The 19,585-nt window shown below is 37.9% G+C and overlaps 2 protein-coding genes across 2 annotated transcripts; both read right to left on the reverse strand.

The window, feature by feature from the left end:
- Positions 1–262: 262 nt before the first annotated feature.
- On the reverse strand, positions 263–5,969 carry shisa7a (shisa family member 7a; the record flags this gene model as incomplete). The annotated part of the gene is made up of 5 exons (XM_079469439.1): positions 263–1,158; positions 1,785–1,973; positions 2,056–2,121; positions 4,305–4,456; positions 5,236–5,969. The coding sequence occupies 5 exons, from the start codon at positions 5,967–5,969 to the stop codon at positions 263–265; spliced, it is 2,037 nt and encodes a 678-aa protein (XP_079325565.1).
- An 8,173-nt stretch (positions 5,970–14,142) lies between these two features.
- Positions 14,143–18,552, reverse strand: ube2s (ubiquitin-conjugating enzyme E2S). Its single transcript, XM_079469471.1, has 4 exons — positions 17,806–18,552; positions 17,226–17,373; positions 16,947–17,137; positions 14,143–16,476 (listed from the first exon to the last, which is right to left on the reverse strand). The coding sequence occupies exons 1-4, from the start codon at positions 17,806–17,808 to the stop codon at positions 16,126–16,128; spliced, it is 693 nt and encodes a 230-aa protein (XP_079325597.1). The 5' UTR covers positions 17,809–18,552; the 3' UTR covers positions 14,143–16,125.
- Between the last annotated feature and the right edge of the window lie 1,033 nt (positions 18,553–19,585).

Raw genomic sequence — 19,585 nt, forward strand, 5'->3', positions numbered from 1 at the left:
GGTGCCAGTTGGCTCTTTCTGATCCTCTTTCCTTTATCTAGTTTCTCTCACTTCGTGGCCCCCTCCTTCAATTTCTGTTGCTCTGATTCCTTTACATCTTCCTACTCCTTTCTCTCGTCTCTCGTCTTTTCTTCCCTCTTCCGCCCACTTTCGCTCTCTCTCTCCCACAGTGTCTCTACCATCCTCCAACTCTTCACGCAGTCTATCCCTCACAAATATTCTCCATTCCCCCTTAATTCTCTCGATAGCCTTTCTAGCTTGCTCACACAGTAACCTCATTCTTGCTTCCTGTTCTAACCCCTTGGTTACTTGGCACTCCACTCCCTCCTGCACCAGGGATGAAGTGAAGTTGTTCAATGGTATTTTGCCTTTTAGCTGCGAATGCCAGCCTCCTGGCACTGTGTCCGCCAAGAGTTCCTGTTCCCATGACAACCCCTGTTCCTGGCATGTCGCCCCATCCCACTCCTCCTGCCCCGCCTCCTCCCAGGTGACCCGACATCGCTGCGGAATTTCGCTCTTGCTCTCGACCCGACGTCGGGTGCGAGTTCATCTTGATCATGTGATGGCGGTCGAGCGACGGTGTTGCGCAAACGTTCTGCTGTGACTGAGCTTTCTGATGGCTCACGCGTGGCAGGGTAGGAACCCTCCCGCCACCCCCTCCAGATGTGTAGTCACCCATTCCCATCCCCATCCCACTTGTTCGGCTGCCATACTCCATTGCCTCCTCTAGATGATCTGGTGACATTAGCTGCCTCTCCTTGGACTTCTGCAGGGTGTTCTGGTTATTGGAGTTTTTCGATTTGTAGTACTGGTGCTGTTGGTTCTTGGGGATTCTTGATAAGGTGTTTCCCTCAGCGAGGGCGAGGAGCTGGTCTGTTGACTTTACTCTGCGTGGTGGTTTGGAAAGTGTGTCGTAATTCTGGTTTTGCTTAGTCTCTGGTGGTTCTAGAGGGTAAGGATTTGGGGTGTGGCTTGGTGCTGATTGAGGATGAGGTATTCGAGGGCGATTGGCATGGGTGGGAAGTGTGCCTCGACCACCCAGTGTGTAGTCGCCTCCCCAGGGAAGATGGTGCTGGGAAGAATGAAAGGATGGAGGGGCATTATTGGGCCTCCGTTTCGTGGTACAGTAACCTGAATAGTCCTCCAATCCTCCTTTCTCTGTAGGTGAAGGAAAACATCTTTTACAAAACAGGTAATATGGATATTTTCCACATGACATAACACAATTGACCTTTAATCTTCAACTTCTAATCCAGTGTTATGTGAATTCATTCATAGGATGATATTAATATTTTGTTTCGAGCCCTTTCATATTTTGGCTGATGTCATTGTATATGTATAACCTTCATCTGTGCCGAATTTTCTTATCCTTCAACTGTAACTCAAATTTCCCAGGGAGTTTGCTGTCCAGCTGATAGAAAGGCCTTAAGGCCTTATGCGTCTGTACAGACTGCGGTTGCTTTGCAATAGTGTCCCTCATTAAACTGACCTTCACGAACATTTATATCTCCCAAGTGTTCCAATGGAACACTGACATAGCTTTACATATAATATATATACAGATATTTGTATGCAAGTCCCACATGACATCCTCATCAGCCCGCAGGTAATTTCTTCACATTTTATAGTAGTCCATTCTTCTCACTATATTGGTTGTGATGTTTTTTAATGCCTTTAAAATTAGGTGGAATATAATAAGAAGGCAATCATACAAACCTTATATAATTCTTTCAAAACATCATAATATGTGAAATTTCACTTTATTTGGTAATCCAAGCACTTACCCAAACGCTTGAGAGAAGAGTATCTGTTCATATCGGGCTTCATAGCGGCTTCATAAGATGGAGGCAGCTGAGCCAGGTTGTGTAAAGAGTGATGAAAGGAAGGTTGGGGCTTCATGGCGTTTGTATGCTTGCTGGGCTTCAACGTGCCACCAGTGGCCATCTGCATGTTGTTCATGCGAGGTGCACGTTCTGTAATGACACGTTCCAACAATAATGGATGTTAATGGTATTTCGAACCTTATTTATGTTTTTACTAATTAAATGTACTTACCAATGGTGGCTGTATGTTTGGGGCTGGAGCTTGTGGTATTTATGAAATTATGCTGCAGATTTCCCACTGTGAAAAAGAACAACAACATAAGATACAGTATGTGTAACTGTTCCTACAGTCATGCTCAAAAGGTGGGTCGCGGTCCGGATCCGGACCTTTGCTTCGTTGCATCCGAGACATAACCTATTAAACCATTTAAAACTGTTAACTGACTATTTTGGTTGTTTAAAAGGCGCGCGTCTACACAATGAAGAATCACATCACACCCGCCCAGGAACATTTATGCAATTGATCTTTTGCCACTATATCCTCGAATAGCGGCAAACGCGCATCATTGTAACCAGGGGCGTTGCACAAGATCCTGGGCCCTATGCATGGGCAGTCCTGATGGGCCCCCATGCCCCCCCCATACTATTTTAGTTTTTAAATCCCTACATGAACAAACTGCGTACTGTATCATAACCAAACATGACTTGATTCAGTCATATTTTATTTGCAGAATGAACAAGACAAATGGAACAGATAGCTTATATGACATTGGAGTGTTCTCAGTAAATGCCACTAAAGGGCCCTCTCTTCCTTTGGGGCCCTGGTAATCAGTACTGGGTTTACCCCAGTCCGACGCCCCTGTTGTAACCCTTCCCGCTCCGCGCGTGCTGATTCTCTCCCGCCAAAGACGCGCCGCACGAAGAGCAGCAGATACACGCATTAGTAACACTACTGCAGATACACAGATCAGGTAAATGGACCCACAACAGTAAACAAAATGCGGCAAATATTAATGCATTTGTATCCGTCAGTCTGTTTACTGTTTCTCCAACCTTTCAACCAGATTTGTGATATTTTATTAACCATCGTTTTATCTACATTTAGCATGAGCATTATTGGTCAGCATGTAAACATTTGTGACTCTCTGAAAAAACAGGCTAAAGTCTCATTACCGAATTGATTATTATACAAAAAGCATCAAAGATTAATTTCAAGCATTAATTTCATTTTGGTATTACTCAGTCAATATTGAAGATATTGTTGTATTGCACAGAATATTCTGTAGGATGATTTTATGAAGGACTTTTGATGGATTTTCATAAGCAGGGTCACATTTTGTAATGAACAACGTTTAAATTGGGAAATTATTTATTAGAGATGGTATGAAAGTGAAAAGGTGAAAATATCATGGAAAGGCTAATTTAGTGACTTAAGTTTGTTTTTTGTTTATGATTTTAATTGTTATATTACATTTGCTGTTTCCATGTTGTCTATACATACATACATACATACATATCAAAGTATAAAATAAATGGCCTGATAAAAGATTGTATCTTTTATACAGCATATCTAACTTGGCTAAATTGATTAAATATTCATTTATTTAAAAAAAACACTGTCCGGACCTCCGTTTGGAAGAAAATTTATAGACCGGACCTTTTGGAACTTTATTTAAATAACCCTGCCGAACAATGTTTTACCAAACCTTCCTACCACGATGGATTACTCCAAACAATAAATATCCTACTGTGTAACCCCTATTTCTGCACTCACACAAGTCATTCAACTCTATTTTATTGTATTGTATATTTTACAGGGCTAAATATAGTATTTTAAAATTCAAAGCATGCAACTCATTTAACTTTGTACAAAAACAATAGGCTGCACAAGGTTATAACTGCCAAAGGTTATAAAACAATAATATTCGGACCACCCAGTTTCCGAATGAATGCTGTATAGATGGGCATGGGTCAGGGGATTTTTTAATAAATCTTGTATTTTACCGGAGATGTCTTTATCAACAATAATTCACAATTACCAATAAGTTATGTTAATATATATAAAATACACTCTATTTTCTAAATGCTGCCATACTAAGCTCTTTCTAGGTCCACAAAGTCTTGAAAATGTTACACCGTCTGTTCAATCTAATGCCATCATATACAGCTCAATGCTAAATAATTCACAAATGCCCTTTCATCATTTGGCTATTGCTTTTCCCTATGTTTCTCTTGTCCTCAATAAATGCCTGTTGAAAGTTCACAAAACACAAGCTGAGTTGGAATCATTGAAAAGTACTCTATGTGACACATAATGCAACAACAAGAGCCGACAGAATTTTTAAACCCAGGGCGTTAATGTCGAGGTTATAGCAGCTGACATGTGGCTAACAGCTTTTTCAATATACTAATAAAATATGTATTAATGATAAGTCATAGATAACCTGAGTAAAGGAGTACATATGAAAATAGAAGTCTTACGTCGGTTATCTTTGCTCTGTAGGGTAGGATAGAGGTTTTTGGGAGGTCGTCCAAGCGTCCCCTCTCCACCTCCAGTTCCTAGAGCTACACTGTTATTTCTCTCTCCCTCTTGGACTGGACTCGACTGGTGGCGCAGCATTTCCACAAGAGCCCTGACAGGAAACATGGTAGAAACGGTAAAGCAAGAGAATAGATGAGGCTTACATTTTTATCTGTCAATAATTGTATATGCTCACTATTAGTCCATATGGATAACAGGAAGCAGAGTCTGTCAGTTTGCTTGATATATTCAACCATAGTGCGTGTCTTATGAGTTCCAGACTGGCAAAAATCAACTACATCACCATAAACATATTGATATATCAGCATTTAAGGAATAGTTTATCCCTAAATAAAAATCCTGTCATCATTTATGCACCTTTATGATATTTTGAGGAACGTTTCAGTGGTTTTGTCCATACAATGGGGTCCAATGTTGTTTGGCTACCAACATTCCTCCAAATATCTTATTTTGTGTTCTGCAGTAAAATATAAAGTCATAAAATGACATGAGTGTGAATAAATAATGAAAAAAGTTTCATTTTTGGCTAAAGTATACCTTTAAACCTGTATGGCGTTTGTGTTAATCTTGTATGGTGTTTGTGTTTGCTCTAGTGGACCCACAGTATTATTGTTTTTTGTATCAACACATGCATTAAAATGTATGTACAAATATTTTCCAGATCCTTTATTTATTTTTGACAATGTCACTTTCAATGCGCCGTACATTTTCGACCAATAGGCAGCATTTATAGTAAACATTTTTCATTTGAATAAATTATTATTGTGCAATTTGTTAAAAAAATTTAAAATGTTAAAAAAAAACATGTTAATCATGAACATCATCAGTAGAGCACTGTTTATTACAATGTTATTGGTTGCTTCTTCTCACCTGGGCATGTCGAGTTCTCTGTTCCTAGGTTGTCGTGATGCCTTGTGAAACGCCACCTTAATGGCCACGGCCACTGCCACTGTGAACGAGATGACCCCACCGATCACATACACGGTGTTGTTGCTCTGCTCAATTCGGCTCTGGTCGGGATGGGCTTGCGGTGGTGCCCTGGTTGCTGGGGGGGCAGTATTGGCCCACACTGGGGAGTGGTAGTTGTGGCAGGCGTTCTGGTCCAACCTTTGGGCACGATCCGGACAACAAAACCGATAATGGCAGGTTCCGCAGCAGTAGATGAAGTTATCCTTGGAACAATTAAAGGTGAGGTCGTACTGGCCCATGACATCGTAATAGCCCCGGCACACGTTCACTTCCACAATTTTGTGAGGAGGCGGAGCTACGTGCACTCCTTCAAAAGGGGGCTTCAGCGCTTCGGCCGTTACATTCTTTTGCAGCCTTGTCTGAGGCAGCGGACTGGGGGGCGTTTCTGCTGCTCCAGCTGGCTGCTTTGGCCAACGACTCATAGACTTCCCTCGCATGTTCCCACCGCTTTTGGAAAGCGGGAACAGAAAGCCCCTTCCCTGAGCTCTGGGGTTGGGCATCGGAGTGATGGTAATGGGCCCATTTGGTGTGTTTCTAGAGGGACTGGGGACGCTCGCTGAGAAAGCATTATGTGGGACAGCGATGAGCAGGAAGAGAATGATGACACGCACTCGGGCTTCCAAGGTGGGCATCATCTTTACATGACTAACGCTGCTATTTCCTCTCACTGACTCAACTCGCCGCACAATGTGGAATATAAAAACAGCCCGTTCAACGCTGTATGTAAAATATTCTTGAAGCAGCCCTCCAACGTATATATCAAAACAGTCTCAGATGAAAAATCTGTTCTGAGGATCTGTTAAAAGTGTGTGCTGTAAACTGTCACACTGAGTGAGAGACAAAAAACTACTTTGCTTTCAGATTCAAGGTGACCATTGGCTCATGCTTAACATGCAGTGCCTACATTTAGCATTTAGTTACAGAAAAAATTAGGCCTATTAGTACAAGATAGCAACAATATTAATAGCAAACAACGTCAAATTTTTTGCAAGTATTAACAAGGCAAAAGGAAATATTCCCTTTTATGATCTTTCTCAAAAATATACATTTTTACATATCCACCGACAAAAATGAAATGGCTTCTCTCGTTATATTTATTCTATTACTCAGTATAGTTTTGATAACACATGAAGGCAGTTAAACTTTAGTGAATATATTTATGTTAATTTCTTTGTTTTGGCACTTCTTAGAATGAAATATACATTTAAGAGAAAGGGGCAAATGTAAACATCTTAGAAATGTAAACGCAATTTTTTTTGTATTTGGGCACTCCTTACATTCAACAATGGCTCTTTATGTCTTTAGGCAAATTTCCCTGACCTGCAAAGCTCCCTGATTTTGTCTAAAATTATTGAGAATAAACAATTACTTTACACTTGGTGAAAATAATAACCTATTCAATCACAAAGCACTGGTAATCTTTTCGTTTTACTGCACTTGTTAATGTCTTAACAGGACTACTCAGCATGGTAAACTTCTTTGAGTCACTTAGGACATTATGGTGAGGAATCATAGTGATTTCGATAAGAGGTTTCTCTAAATGTTGGCCTGGTAACATTTATATAACCAAACTAAAATAAATACAAATTTCTTCATTCAGCATGTGAACATTTACCATCTTTTACCACCAAATTTAAAATAACCTGTTGCCCAATAAATATGCCTATTAACATAAAGGTATTTAGGCTATTGGAGAGTGTTCATTAAACTAATGATGGGAGGAAAAGGTTTGTAAGGCAAGATTGTCTTCACAACGACTATTTTCAAGGACAGTCACTACATGTAAACCTCCTGATCCCAGTATGAGATTTGCTTTAAGGACAAGCACAGTTTTCACAGAGACTGATAGATGTTTGAAAATGTTTGCTGTATGTCTTCATGAAATAGTTTAAACTCCCACAGTGTTGACATGGCTGTTTCCTCTCTATTTTGGCAGGCTTGGCCTTGGAATCCACTGACAATTGAGTTTTCAACGATAGAAAGATGTTCCTCTGAAAAAATGAACCATACATGAACACACAAATCCACATAAAAACGTTTTGAAAAATCATAGTCAGCACGCAATTTGAATGACAGAATATTTGTATTATGACATATAATAAATGTAAAAGTTAGCAATTCGAAAATACATAAAAATAACAATTTCTGCACCATTTGCCACAAAAGACATACATGTCTTGTATAAATTCTTATTTTAATAAAATAAATTCTGTGAATATTTACCTGTATTCTAACATTCACACCTTAGATATACATTTACTATCTAAACCTAGAAAATAAAGATATTAAAATGCAAGTTAGATTTGCATAAAGATCCGTACTGTTACACAAAGAATAGCAGCAAATTCTGACGTCACCATCTAAGAAAGACAAGACGAGATGATATGATGACCGTTTGTTTAATGTGTTACACGTCACCATGAATCAAAAAGCATTGAGGAAAGTGAATGGTAGCAATGATCTGAACAAATAGTGATCAGAGACCTTTCAGAGAGCATAGCATTATGCGTTACACAAGGGGGAGGGGGAGCAGAGCAAGAGAGAGTTCCTGCTTTCCTGACACTAGGCCAATGTGTCAGAATGTTTGGGAGGAAGTTAAAAAGACAGTGTTATAATAAAGCTGTTCTGTCACTTCTAATATATCAAATCAACACCCATCTGCTTTATATTTCGCAATTCTCGAGGCCTGTGAAAAACCATTAGGGTTGAGAAAAGAATTTTAAGAAAGATTTCAATTTGAGCACAGCGTAGCAGAAATGCACAGAGCCAGAGGTATGACAGAGGAGAGGTGCTTTGTGTATATGTGTGTGTATGTGGGAGTGCAGTGTGTGGGTGGAAGAGAATGGAGAGTGTTCAGTGACACCACTTACTAACACACACTCACATATACACAGCACACACAATACACAACACCGGGAACATACAGTGCTAACACCAAACAAGGAGACGATAAAACACATGCAGACGGTAATCTTGCGCACATCGTAAAGGAATACAAACATCTCTTGTAATACAGAACAGACAACACATTCCACAAATACAAATCACACTTATATATAAAAATGTGAACTATGTGTAAAATATCTATAGTTCATACACGTTAAATGCCATCAAGGACAGATAACACACATCACAGGCACAGATGTCACTAAATCTGGATTGATTCGCATATTTAAATCTCCCTGTGAAAAACTATTTAATATAAAACATAAAAATCAATAAAAATTATTTGAATAATCATTCTTATGACTAAACAATTACTGTAAATGTGTATTTTATATTTTATTTACTATTATATATAATATACAATATTTAAATATATTATTTATGTACAGGTTGGTTATATTGTAAGTATGTGGTTATATCCTTAAGATGCTCTACTGAAACAGTTACAGGAACATTTAATAAAAACATGAGAATAAAAATCATAATGAAATAAATGCATTTTCTTCTTATGAATGAATTTACAGTCCAGTTTATAGTTTAACAAATGCAAAAAACATGGTAGTGACTACATACACAAATATTACACAACATTCTACACAGGTATGCCAACTCTCCTGAGCATTCTAAACTCGACTGAAATCTCAAACATGAAAATGTTGAAGCTAGTCCATTACCCTTCAGAGTCACTGGCACCCAAAAGACAAGCAATTTTATGAAATTGATAATTAACACAATTATTTGGTGTATTTACCTCTATTTTTAATAATGAATCATAATAATAATGCAAGCATTTAATGGCCAAAGTGCCTCTAAAAGGGCAATGGGCACCATACCTAACTGGACTTAATGTGTTGATGTGCATGAGGTGGAAAGAATGTTTTTCTTATGTTTTTGCTAGAGATGCACCTTTATATCGTTGCCAATCAATAAGAAACAGGCAATGATGAGGGCAATATATCCAGTCAATTAAAAGAGAACAGGAAAATGCAATGAATTTGTGCTCTGTAGAAAACGTTAAGAAACATTACCAGTTTGATGTATAATATTAATACTCATTATATGAATTAATAACATACAGAAAGTTCTGATCTTCAGAATCTGTAACGGCAAATATCGCTATCGGTGGAGAAATTTTGTATCTGTGCATCTCTATTTTTTGCACATGCATGAAACACTGATCTTAACAGGTGTGCTGCTGTATGATTCATGTGCTGATTTATGAGCCATTTACAGTTTTTGAGGGAGCAAACCTAATAACAGTCTATACAATTAAAACAGTAACCTCTCATTTGCATGTACATAATAAAGCGTAGGCCATTGCAAAACCTTCTCGTCTATGTGAAACAGTATGCGCCTCTATAAACTGGATTAGCTTTTCCTGAACACGGGCACCCAATCAGCAAGGCACTGTGGGCGACTTCTAAGAGATGTGACACTGAAGATGTGGCGCATTTGTGAACACTTTCAAGAATGGCAAGAAATGCGAGTTTACGGCGAAATTACAGACAATTCATCCGCTTTAAATCTGATAACATGAAATCGTGCCACTTTCTCAATATTTTATTGTAGTTCCGTTGCAAAACATGTCTGTTTTGAATGTTCTCTCGACTTCTCTTTATCACCCTCCCTCTCTCTCTCTGTGATATTCAGTGCGTGGGTTGAGGCAGCTCACTCTCTCTCAGAATAGCACTGCAGTAGTTCAGACTTGTATAGACGGAGTGAAGGAGAAAGAAAATGATAGATTGGATGAATAGACCGCCTTCTCCCCCTTTCCTCTTGATAGAAGAATAGTTTGCCCTTTTCCTTTACACCCCTGTGACACAGATCATCTTACTTGGGGCTATTTGTGAGCCTGGCAGTCCATCACATCCAAAAGCTTATGCATCTCCTCACGTATGTTTAGTCCAACGTATTAAATAAATACAAGGTGTAGGCCACTGTACATCATGGACCGTGTTTTGCTTTGTAGCTCAAGATCCGAAGGCATTTGAAGGCCAAGCACGTAATTACACATAGGACGAATTAAAGACAGCAAAAAAGGAAGGTTTTTGTTAAAGGTGCGGCCCCCCCTAAAATTCTGACAGCATAAGTAAAATATTTTTCAGGCCATTTGCCATTTATATGGCTGTAAATAAAAAACGTGTGCTTTTTGGTGACTCTTGAAAGCAAATATAATTTAGTTTGCATTCATTTGCAAACAAGGATATTGGGGAAAAACGGCTTCAGACAAGATTTAAATTAAATGTGGTGAGAAATGTTGTAACAGATCCCTCCAAAAGAAACCAAATCAAAGACTCAACCCATATTTTAAAAGAGTGAACAGTAGTATTATGAATCATTATAAGTGATTAACACCGGAAATGTAATTGGCTAAGTATTAGACCTGCCAGTCTGTTTTGAATAAGAGTTCACCTCATTATTTAACACCATTTGGCAAAATGCCTTCAACTAGATTGCCGTTGGCAATTATTTTTTACTTTCTTAAATCAATCAGAATCGACTATAAAACTTCTGCGACTGTGTGTAAATAATTTTTAATATGGGTAAGTTATCATTTTTACAATTATGTCATCTTTAAACCAGGGCATGACCAAAACTAATACCTCTCTACATTTCTAAATAATCTGCCACAATTATGTTGTGTATGTTTAAATTGTGTATGCCTGAATATATCACTACGGATTATAAGGTACAGATCGATCCTTTCAATGTATGAGTCAATGTTCCTTGCATAAGGTAACACACATCATACCTTTAAAGACAAACAAAGTCTGAAACGCACTTAAGTCCTCTGAGCAACCCTCACCAAATCAGACTTTTGTGAGTCTAGTCACCACATTTCACATTGTTTCTATACATTTCTCATAATTTCTAAACTAAAGGCTAGACTTTAACTTTCGTGCATCGACGTGTCTCTTGCGGATTGTGGAACTGTAATTCGCACGAGGGTGAGTAGGTGGACATGACAACCAGCGAGAGAGCAATGAATGGCTGTGTGCGTAGGCGTGAATGCATGTTTGCACGGAGGGTGATGTGTAGCCACCTTACACTTACATATGTGTGAACATCTTCCTCCGGTCGCTTCTAATTGATTGAAAACATCAAATGTGACCTTTTAAGCATTTTCATGACAGTGCACTTCGCGCTCATGCGAACCGGGTTAATGTTCAAGCAGGATCTGGAACTTAAATAACAGACCGCCATCGAAAAAAGCACGAGCATGAACCATGGCTTCGAGTGATCAGACGATTAAATGACATGCAGGAGTAAAGTACAACTTGGGTGACTTACCTGTGCAGAATGGTGTTGAGCCTGCACGACACCTCCGGTCTTATATCTTATTCATCTGTGCGCGACGATGATGGCTGAGAAATTGTGTTATTCCCACAAACTGTTGCAGCACCCCCCTAGTGATATCAGACACTTCCTTTAGTAACAAAACAACATCCGTAGTGACTAGTTTCTTTCCAGGTTTTCCTCTCACCTACCCCAGTTTCCATGCTTTAAGGCAACAGTCCCTGCTCAACTTATTTGCTTTCTACCTCATTCATTTAGTACTGTGAAAGTATTCCGGGTGAGACCTTTTACCTACGTAGGCTCACCAAAATGCGTCCCTGGTATTTTTTATTCGCTTAGAAAAAAATGCACAAGATGAACAAAATGCCTGTTGCCAGTAATTCTCTCGTGTTCACTGAAACGATACGCGTTGATGTTAATCGACGCAACCTGCAAAGCGTGCACGCAAGAACATTCCGACTCTATCACGAAACACCGGTGGAATGAGGCGGGTGGTCTCACGGAGGTCCGCTGGGCTGAATAGTACGTTTATTGGTTTCGCAAGACGGCGTTGATGAGAGATTAATAGAGATCCCGATCGCTTCAAGTGTTTCGTTTCTCAAACTACTTATCCTTTCTGCGATTATGGCTGGCTAAGCAATATGCTGTGACTGTGTGCGAGTGTGTGAGGAGGGGGGCACACACACAAACACACACACACACACACACACACACCGATTGGTTGCCATAGCAACGATGTCATTTTGTTTGCGACTCTAATAATCTTGATGCCTTGGCCTTAAAGAATTGATTATAGGAAAAAGCAACGCGGCACAACACGCCTTATATGTGATAAAATATAGAACGAAATAAATAAAAGAACGAAAAACGTGCATGATGACTCTATCCTATACATTTGCCACAAAGCTTAATGCTCACATAACACTTAAAATATAGCTTTATGATGTAATTCTGCAAACTGCCTTAGCGATTCATAATCGCACACTTTTCACGGACACATGTCGTAACCACAGTATTTGACTTCTTAAGGAATAATTTTAACAATTTAGTTTTCCAGTTGATAAAACTTTACATCTTAAACGAAATGTTCAAGTCTCTAAATATGAATTCAACAGTAGGGTTTTGCATACTTAGATTAGCAATTATTGTACACGACTTAGATTAGCAATTATTGTACACGATTTAATTAAACACCTCCACTAAATATAAGAATTTGCTGCCATGGTACAGATAACTGGCTCTATTCTGTAGTTTTATTAGCGCCTCCATTGCAAACACCAGCAGCTGTCAATCGCCATTTCAGCACCATGGAGAGCGACACAATCAGCTCGTGTGTACTGCACTGCACTGCACATCATCTGTGGCGAACATGAAATATTAACCACTCGGTGACGGACAAATTCGTACGTTTTTCTTCTCAGGCTAAAATTGCCAGACGGTCTATTTTGTTTTGTTCATGTGTGTGCAGTAGACAGATTTAAACATTTGCCTTATTCAGAATAAATTATTTTAATCTTTCGAATCCAGCAAGCTCATACCTGTCGCCCTCATCGGCTTTCCTTCCTACAGACAGCAATTAGCTATTCCTATACAGGTGGGTGGGCGGCTGTTTCGGCCGCTCAGGCAACCTGCGACGAGATGCGTTCATCCGTTTATAACTCGATCAAATTCTAGTCTGCACAAGGGCCTTTGGTTTTCTGAGAATCCTGTAAAGGAACGAAACTCTTTTTTCAACAAATAGAAGGACTATACAGAATATAACGTTCTCAACCGCATGGGCATCTCTTGCATGTCTTCCGTAGCCAATATTGCAGTTTAAAAAGGCAACAAAAGGCTCAGAGTCCTTCTCAACCTATTAAACTCGTTATGTGAATAATTTTTAAACCCGTGTGCGCTATTTTGGGACATTTATGCCCATTTAAATTTTGTTTTCTTTGTCGTCTTGGCTGTAGTTATGCAAACATCATACATTTAGCAAAAGGTGTTTATGTTTGTAGGAATTTTTATATTTTGCTCTATATGCTTTCATTAATGGTTTTTTTAAACTAGGTACATAAAATTGTTACAATCAGGTCCATCTGGACAAAAATGTCCTCATTGAATGCCCATTGAAAAGATTTCCTCATTGAGAAGCCTCTCAGTACAGTAGATGTGGCATTATGTAAACAAACAAGGTTATAACTCTGGAAAGGATCTGGTAAAAGTTGAAAATGAATATATAATAATTTTATGGGGAAAAGTTTAATCAATTTTTTTGTGAAAATTATTGTTGTTGTTGATTAGTAAAGTATAAAAAACTGTAATAATAAAATATCACATTTATTATATAGAAAATAATTCGAATATATAAAATTTTTGTCATGCAAAACAACGAGGCCACCATGTAAACAAACTGGTATTTAAAGGGTTAAAATTCTAAAAATGAACGAATGTTTGTTGGTTATGATAAGAACTGATTCTAGTGAAATAATTAAGTCATTGAAAATATGTATACTGTATTTAATTTTATGACCGCGTTTGGAAATGGACATTTTTGTCAATTTTCAGCCTAGGTGTGTTTTTTTTAATTGATGCCCAAGGGTTAAAATCCAGTAAATACATGTTACCATGGATCGCAAAAAGTAGTACGGGATTTTCTTTTTAGTAAAAGCCCAAAATACATTGTATGGGGCAAAATTATCGATTTTTCTTTTATGGTATTCCATGAATATATTTAGTATATTACCTACCCTAAATATAAGCTTGTTTATTCTGCTTTCAGCTAATGTAAAAATCCCATTTCGAAAATGGACCCATAAGACATTGTTTAGTCATCCAGGGTCACATTTAGAACACTTCAGATGAACACGCCACAAAGGTTTGAACAGAATTCAACAAACAGAACATAGATTACCAAATTATTAAACAAACATCTTTGAAGATTTAATAACATAAAAATGAATGAAACCATAAGTGCTGCTGGACCAGTGTTTACATCTTGCAAAGGGGACTATAAAGATATCAACAAAAAAAACTGTTTAACATGTATGCATTCGCCCAAAACATTCCAACACATTAAAAGATCATATTTCTCTAAAATTCCTTTATTTTCATTAATTTAAATAACTTAGATGGCCACAAAATGCCCTATTGTTCATCCACACGATTTTACAGATGGGCAAATCTCATTCTGCAAGCACATCCTGCCCAACATTCATAGCACTTAGTTAGACAGGATCTTTGGGAAAATAAAGGCCTCAGATTTTCTTAAGAGCCTTTTGATTAAAATACCAGTGGGACTAGAGAAAAGTGCAGCTATGGTCATAAAATATTCAGCATTCTAACTGCCAAATAATTTTTTTCGTTTCAAAGACTTTTAAACCGAACCCAGACAAAGAGCATGTGACAAACTTGAATGATAAGATAGAAGTGGCATTTAATCTTATGATTAAGGAGTTGCCCTTTGCTCTATTCCAACTGGCACAATACTGCAATGACTCCAGCTCAAACCCCAAAGTGTCAGATAAAATGTAGCTGTTCACTTAAAATAAAAACACTTTTTGAAAAGTTGACTATACAAAGAAAAGAACTGGACAAAATCTGAAAACAATATCACAAACCCTCACAAAGAAATGCTTGAAACTAGTAAAAAACAGTCCTCTCATGAGTTATATTCAGACCACATTTCAACCCCTTCACCGCTTAGCACAATTTTGCATCTCTTACACCACGCACACAGAAAACAATCATCTCCTTTGCTTAATATTACTTATTAATACCCTGAAGAACAAAACTCACCGCTTACATTTTAGCTTCAAGGCACAGCTCACCTAAAAAGGAACAGTTTGTCTATTTACTCAACATCACGTGATTTCAAACCTGCATGACCTACCTTGTTCTGCATAACACATGAGAAATTAATAGATATTTTCGATGTTCTTTTATCCCATATAAGTGAAGTCACTAAGATTCTGTCTAACATATTTTGTGTTGCACAGAAGACATTAAGGTTTATAAGAGTAATAGTAAAAACAAAATACAACTTTCATTTTTAGGTGAGCTATACCTTTAACTGAAATGGACAGATTTCTAAAAACTAACTTTCTAGAAATTAAAATATATATCAAAGCTGTGCAAGGTAACTTGTCTGTGTTGACAGTACTTGCCGCCAGAATGGGGGGGGGCCATAACAATCAATGTTTCCTGGAACTTGTAGACCAGGAAACACGACAAAAATATAGCCAAAATCTTACTTAAGGGCATTACATAATAGATTTTTCTCAAAAACCTTTACTATTGTTTTCAAAACAACTGTAACATTTGAAAACACAGATAAAACTCGGCTTACGAGTGAAAAAAAGGAAGAATTGTCACAAGGACAGTTCAAGTCCTGAGAGTAAGTAAAAAAAGACAAAGAAACAAACAAATGCAAGGAGCGATTAGGTAGGATCATAAAATGAATGTGCTATCCTAAAATGCAAAGACAATTTGAGGTGGAAGAAATGGTGGTCTGCACACTAATAATTAATACATTAATAATATGTACACAAAAACACAGATTCACTCTTTTTATAGTCGCCTCAGCGCTCGCTTTTTATCTGTTTTCTTCTTCGCAACTATATTAGTATTGCTACTACTTGTGCCACCACTGGTGCTGCTGTTATTCGAGTTGTTGGCACCAGCAGCCATTATTGCCAAACCAGCCCCAGCTACACGTTTGTTTGGATCTCCTGCATGTTTCTTGGGTTGGGGTCCATCAGCTAGCTCGTGAGGAGCCCCTGACGTGCCTCCCATAGCATGTATTTCTGTAAGAAGGTGAGCCCGCGATGCATACTCTTTATAGTCCTCCAAAAGTAACCTGCCCGCTTCCTCATTGAGAGCTGACTCTGGATTAGGATGAATCAGAAGGCACTTGATGGTCTGTTAAAGATACAAAGAAGAGGATGATAAATACAATATGATTATAGAGATAAGTTGACAAATTCACCAGCTATGATAAAACAAGCCAGATGAATGGAAAAAAGTTAATTCTTTTTAAACAAAGTTTAAAATGGTGAATCGATTATATAAAAATAAAACAGAAAATCTATTTTAATATTGAAAAAGAAAACTTGATAGATATAAAATTGTCTTGTTCCATGTCTACATCTAGCCTTGGCTGATAGAGTCATCATCAGTGTTGAAAAACACAGCTTCTCTAAAATATCAACACAAACTCTTGATACATGTGGACTGATAGTGACATTCAAGGTTGATTACAGGTTCACTGCATAGAATAGTCGTGCAGCATCTTTTTTAATAATATGCCAGAAAAAAGTATACTTCAGTGTCACTCAACCAATGAAGAAATTATGTTTAAAAGAACAGCAGCGAGACAAAAATCTTCCTACCAATAATACATGTCTCAGGCCCAGTTCTGCTTTCCAGTCCCTCTTCAGTACATTGACACAGATCTCACCCTTGTGTCCAACATTAGGGTGGAAAATCTTAGTGAGGAAATAGCCTCTGGGAGGTGCAGCAGGAAAATCCTTCCCAAGGACCAACCGCATTCGGAATACCCCTCCGGCATAAGGAGTTCCTTCTGTTGTGTGAACAGCAAACATGAAATTTCAAGTCTTGTGCAAGGAACAAAAATTTAAAAATGAACCAATAATAATGTTAATTCATACCTGGGCCCTCAATAGCAGTGTGAAGCTCTGTGATATCTTCCTCACTAGGGAAGATTTTGATCCCTTCAGGAGGATCTGCTGCCAAGGCAGAGACCTCTTTATATACTAGTCTCAAAACTTGAGGGGGCAAGTTCTCCACGTTTGAATTCTACACACAAGACACAAAAAGCGAGCGTCACATAACCGAGAATTGACATTTGTGGGTTGACAATTTTGCAACACTACTAGTTTATTATTAGCGCACTGTGTCCAAGTTACAATAAACAGTATACACATGAAAACAAGCATTATAGTGAAATGCAAATGTTCAAATGAGCCTATAGCAGACTACGACAACATATAATATCCCTTCCTTATAGCCAGAACAATAAAAACGAAGAAATACAAACTCAACACAAATTCATTTAAGGGCAAATAAGTTTGCGAAGAGTCAACAAGACAAGCACACCCAAAACTTCAAAGTATGTTGCGCATATTAGCTAACAAGCTTAACTGTAAAAATAAGTATAAACTGAAAAATGTTTCCCCACCTTATCAAATAATATTATTAGTTACAAATCAGCGAATACAATAAACATACCATTTCCAGCTGTATGTAGCGGAGATGTCAGCAATTTTGTCCCGAATAAGAAAAATGAGCCAACTGCTACCTAGCCGGCGACTCGCGATCTATAGCGAGAGCGACTGTGATCAGTTTTAACTAATCTAAAAGTTATAAGCAGTACAAGCTACAACTTTAATCAAGTCCCCCGCGTATTTGGAGTCTGGCGAGACCTTTCCGAACCAATTTCTAACTATAATGTGCATTTGCTACTGTCCCTATCAAGCAGGCTAGGCTAAGGCGGCTTGCTAATCTATTAAATTAGCCAGCTATACTCCAAGCTTTCCTTCGTGAAATTTATGTTCGATGTTGTCCTCCGATGCAATATTTCCTGTAAGGTTTTAACATCCAATAAACTGTCAAATTCGTCTCTGATGAAGTTGATTTGTTCGATGGCTAACAAGACGGCTACCGTAGCCCGTTATCAGCTAGCAGTCTTTGACACAGGAACAAAAATACAATTCTTCAAAGACGCAGTTCGAATGTGTTTTAGCCAATCAGAATTTGATAAAGAATGCCCGTGCTTAACAATCGGCGCACTGTAACCAACCGGGGCAGAGGCTGGGCTGACGTAGCAGACCTTAGAAACCCCACGGACCAGAGAAAGTTGAGAATGCGAAAAATGCTCATTGGTAATAGGTGCGTTTGAATAACTCGTGCCCTCCCAAAGGCAGGGACAAATGCGATTTAAAATGCGGCTCCAATGAAAGACGTGTACATTGCACCTTTTAAGTCGGTTTGCCACCTAAACTACAAGAACTTATTATAGAACATGTAAGATTTGTTGACAGAAAATGTTCCAACAAATTCTTAAGAGATTGTTTAATACAACATTGTTTTCCAGGTCCAGTTTTGAGAAATTATATTTTTCGTCATTATGAGAAGAAAGATGTGTGTAAAATTAGAACTCTGTTTCTTTCATTTCCCATTAATCCTAAGTGTAAAGAGGTGCATTTTAAAATTTTGAATCATATATATCCAACAAAAGAATTTTTAAGAGTAAGATTTAACGTTGGAGATTCAAATGTATGTCAAATATGCAAGGTAGAGATAGAAACGGTTGAACACTTATTTTATCAGTGCAATTTGGTGACCATATTCTGGAACGATGCGTTGAGCTGGTTGCAACAAAGATTACCTGTAAGGCTGATATTGTCGTGGGAACTTATTAAGTTTGGTCTATTAATTAAGGATAAAAAGTTATCTTTTGTAATTAATAATGTGTTGCTTCTATTGAAATTTTATATACACAAGTGTAAATTTTTCAAAATTCCTCCACGGTTAGTGGCTTTCAAGGAGGAATTCAATGTATATTTAAAGACCGTGAAAAAGTTGAAAAGTCCTAAAGCAGTGTATTTGTACTCAGTTTTGGAAGATCTTGGTTTTATAATTTGAATAACTTCTTACTCCCCTACTTTGTTTAATTTATTGTTTGTTTATTTATTTATTATTATCTTTCACTGTCTTCATTGTACTTGGGAATGATATGAATATTATGTTCAAATATTTGTATGCAAGCTAAGGTTGTTTGTGAATGTTAAACTATGATTGTCTTTTTGTTAATGTTCTAAAATGCTAATAAAAAAAAAAAAAAAATAAAAAAATAAAAAGTCGGTTTGCCAACAGCCATTAAACAGAAGAAGAAGAAGAAGAAGAAGAAGAAGAAGAAGAAGAAGAAGAAGAAGAAGAAGAAGAAGACGAAGAAGAAGAAGAAGAAGAAGAAGAAGAAGAAGAAGAAGAAGAAGAAGAAGAAGAAGAA

Source organism: Barbatula barbatula, assembly GCF_947034865.1.
Source record: "Barbatula barbatula genome assembly, chromosome: 12".
NCBI classification, from domain to species: domain Eukaryota; kingdom Metazoa; phylum Chordata; class Actinopteri; order Cypriniformes; family Nemacheilidae; genus Barbatula; species Barbatula barbatula.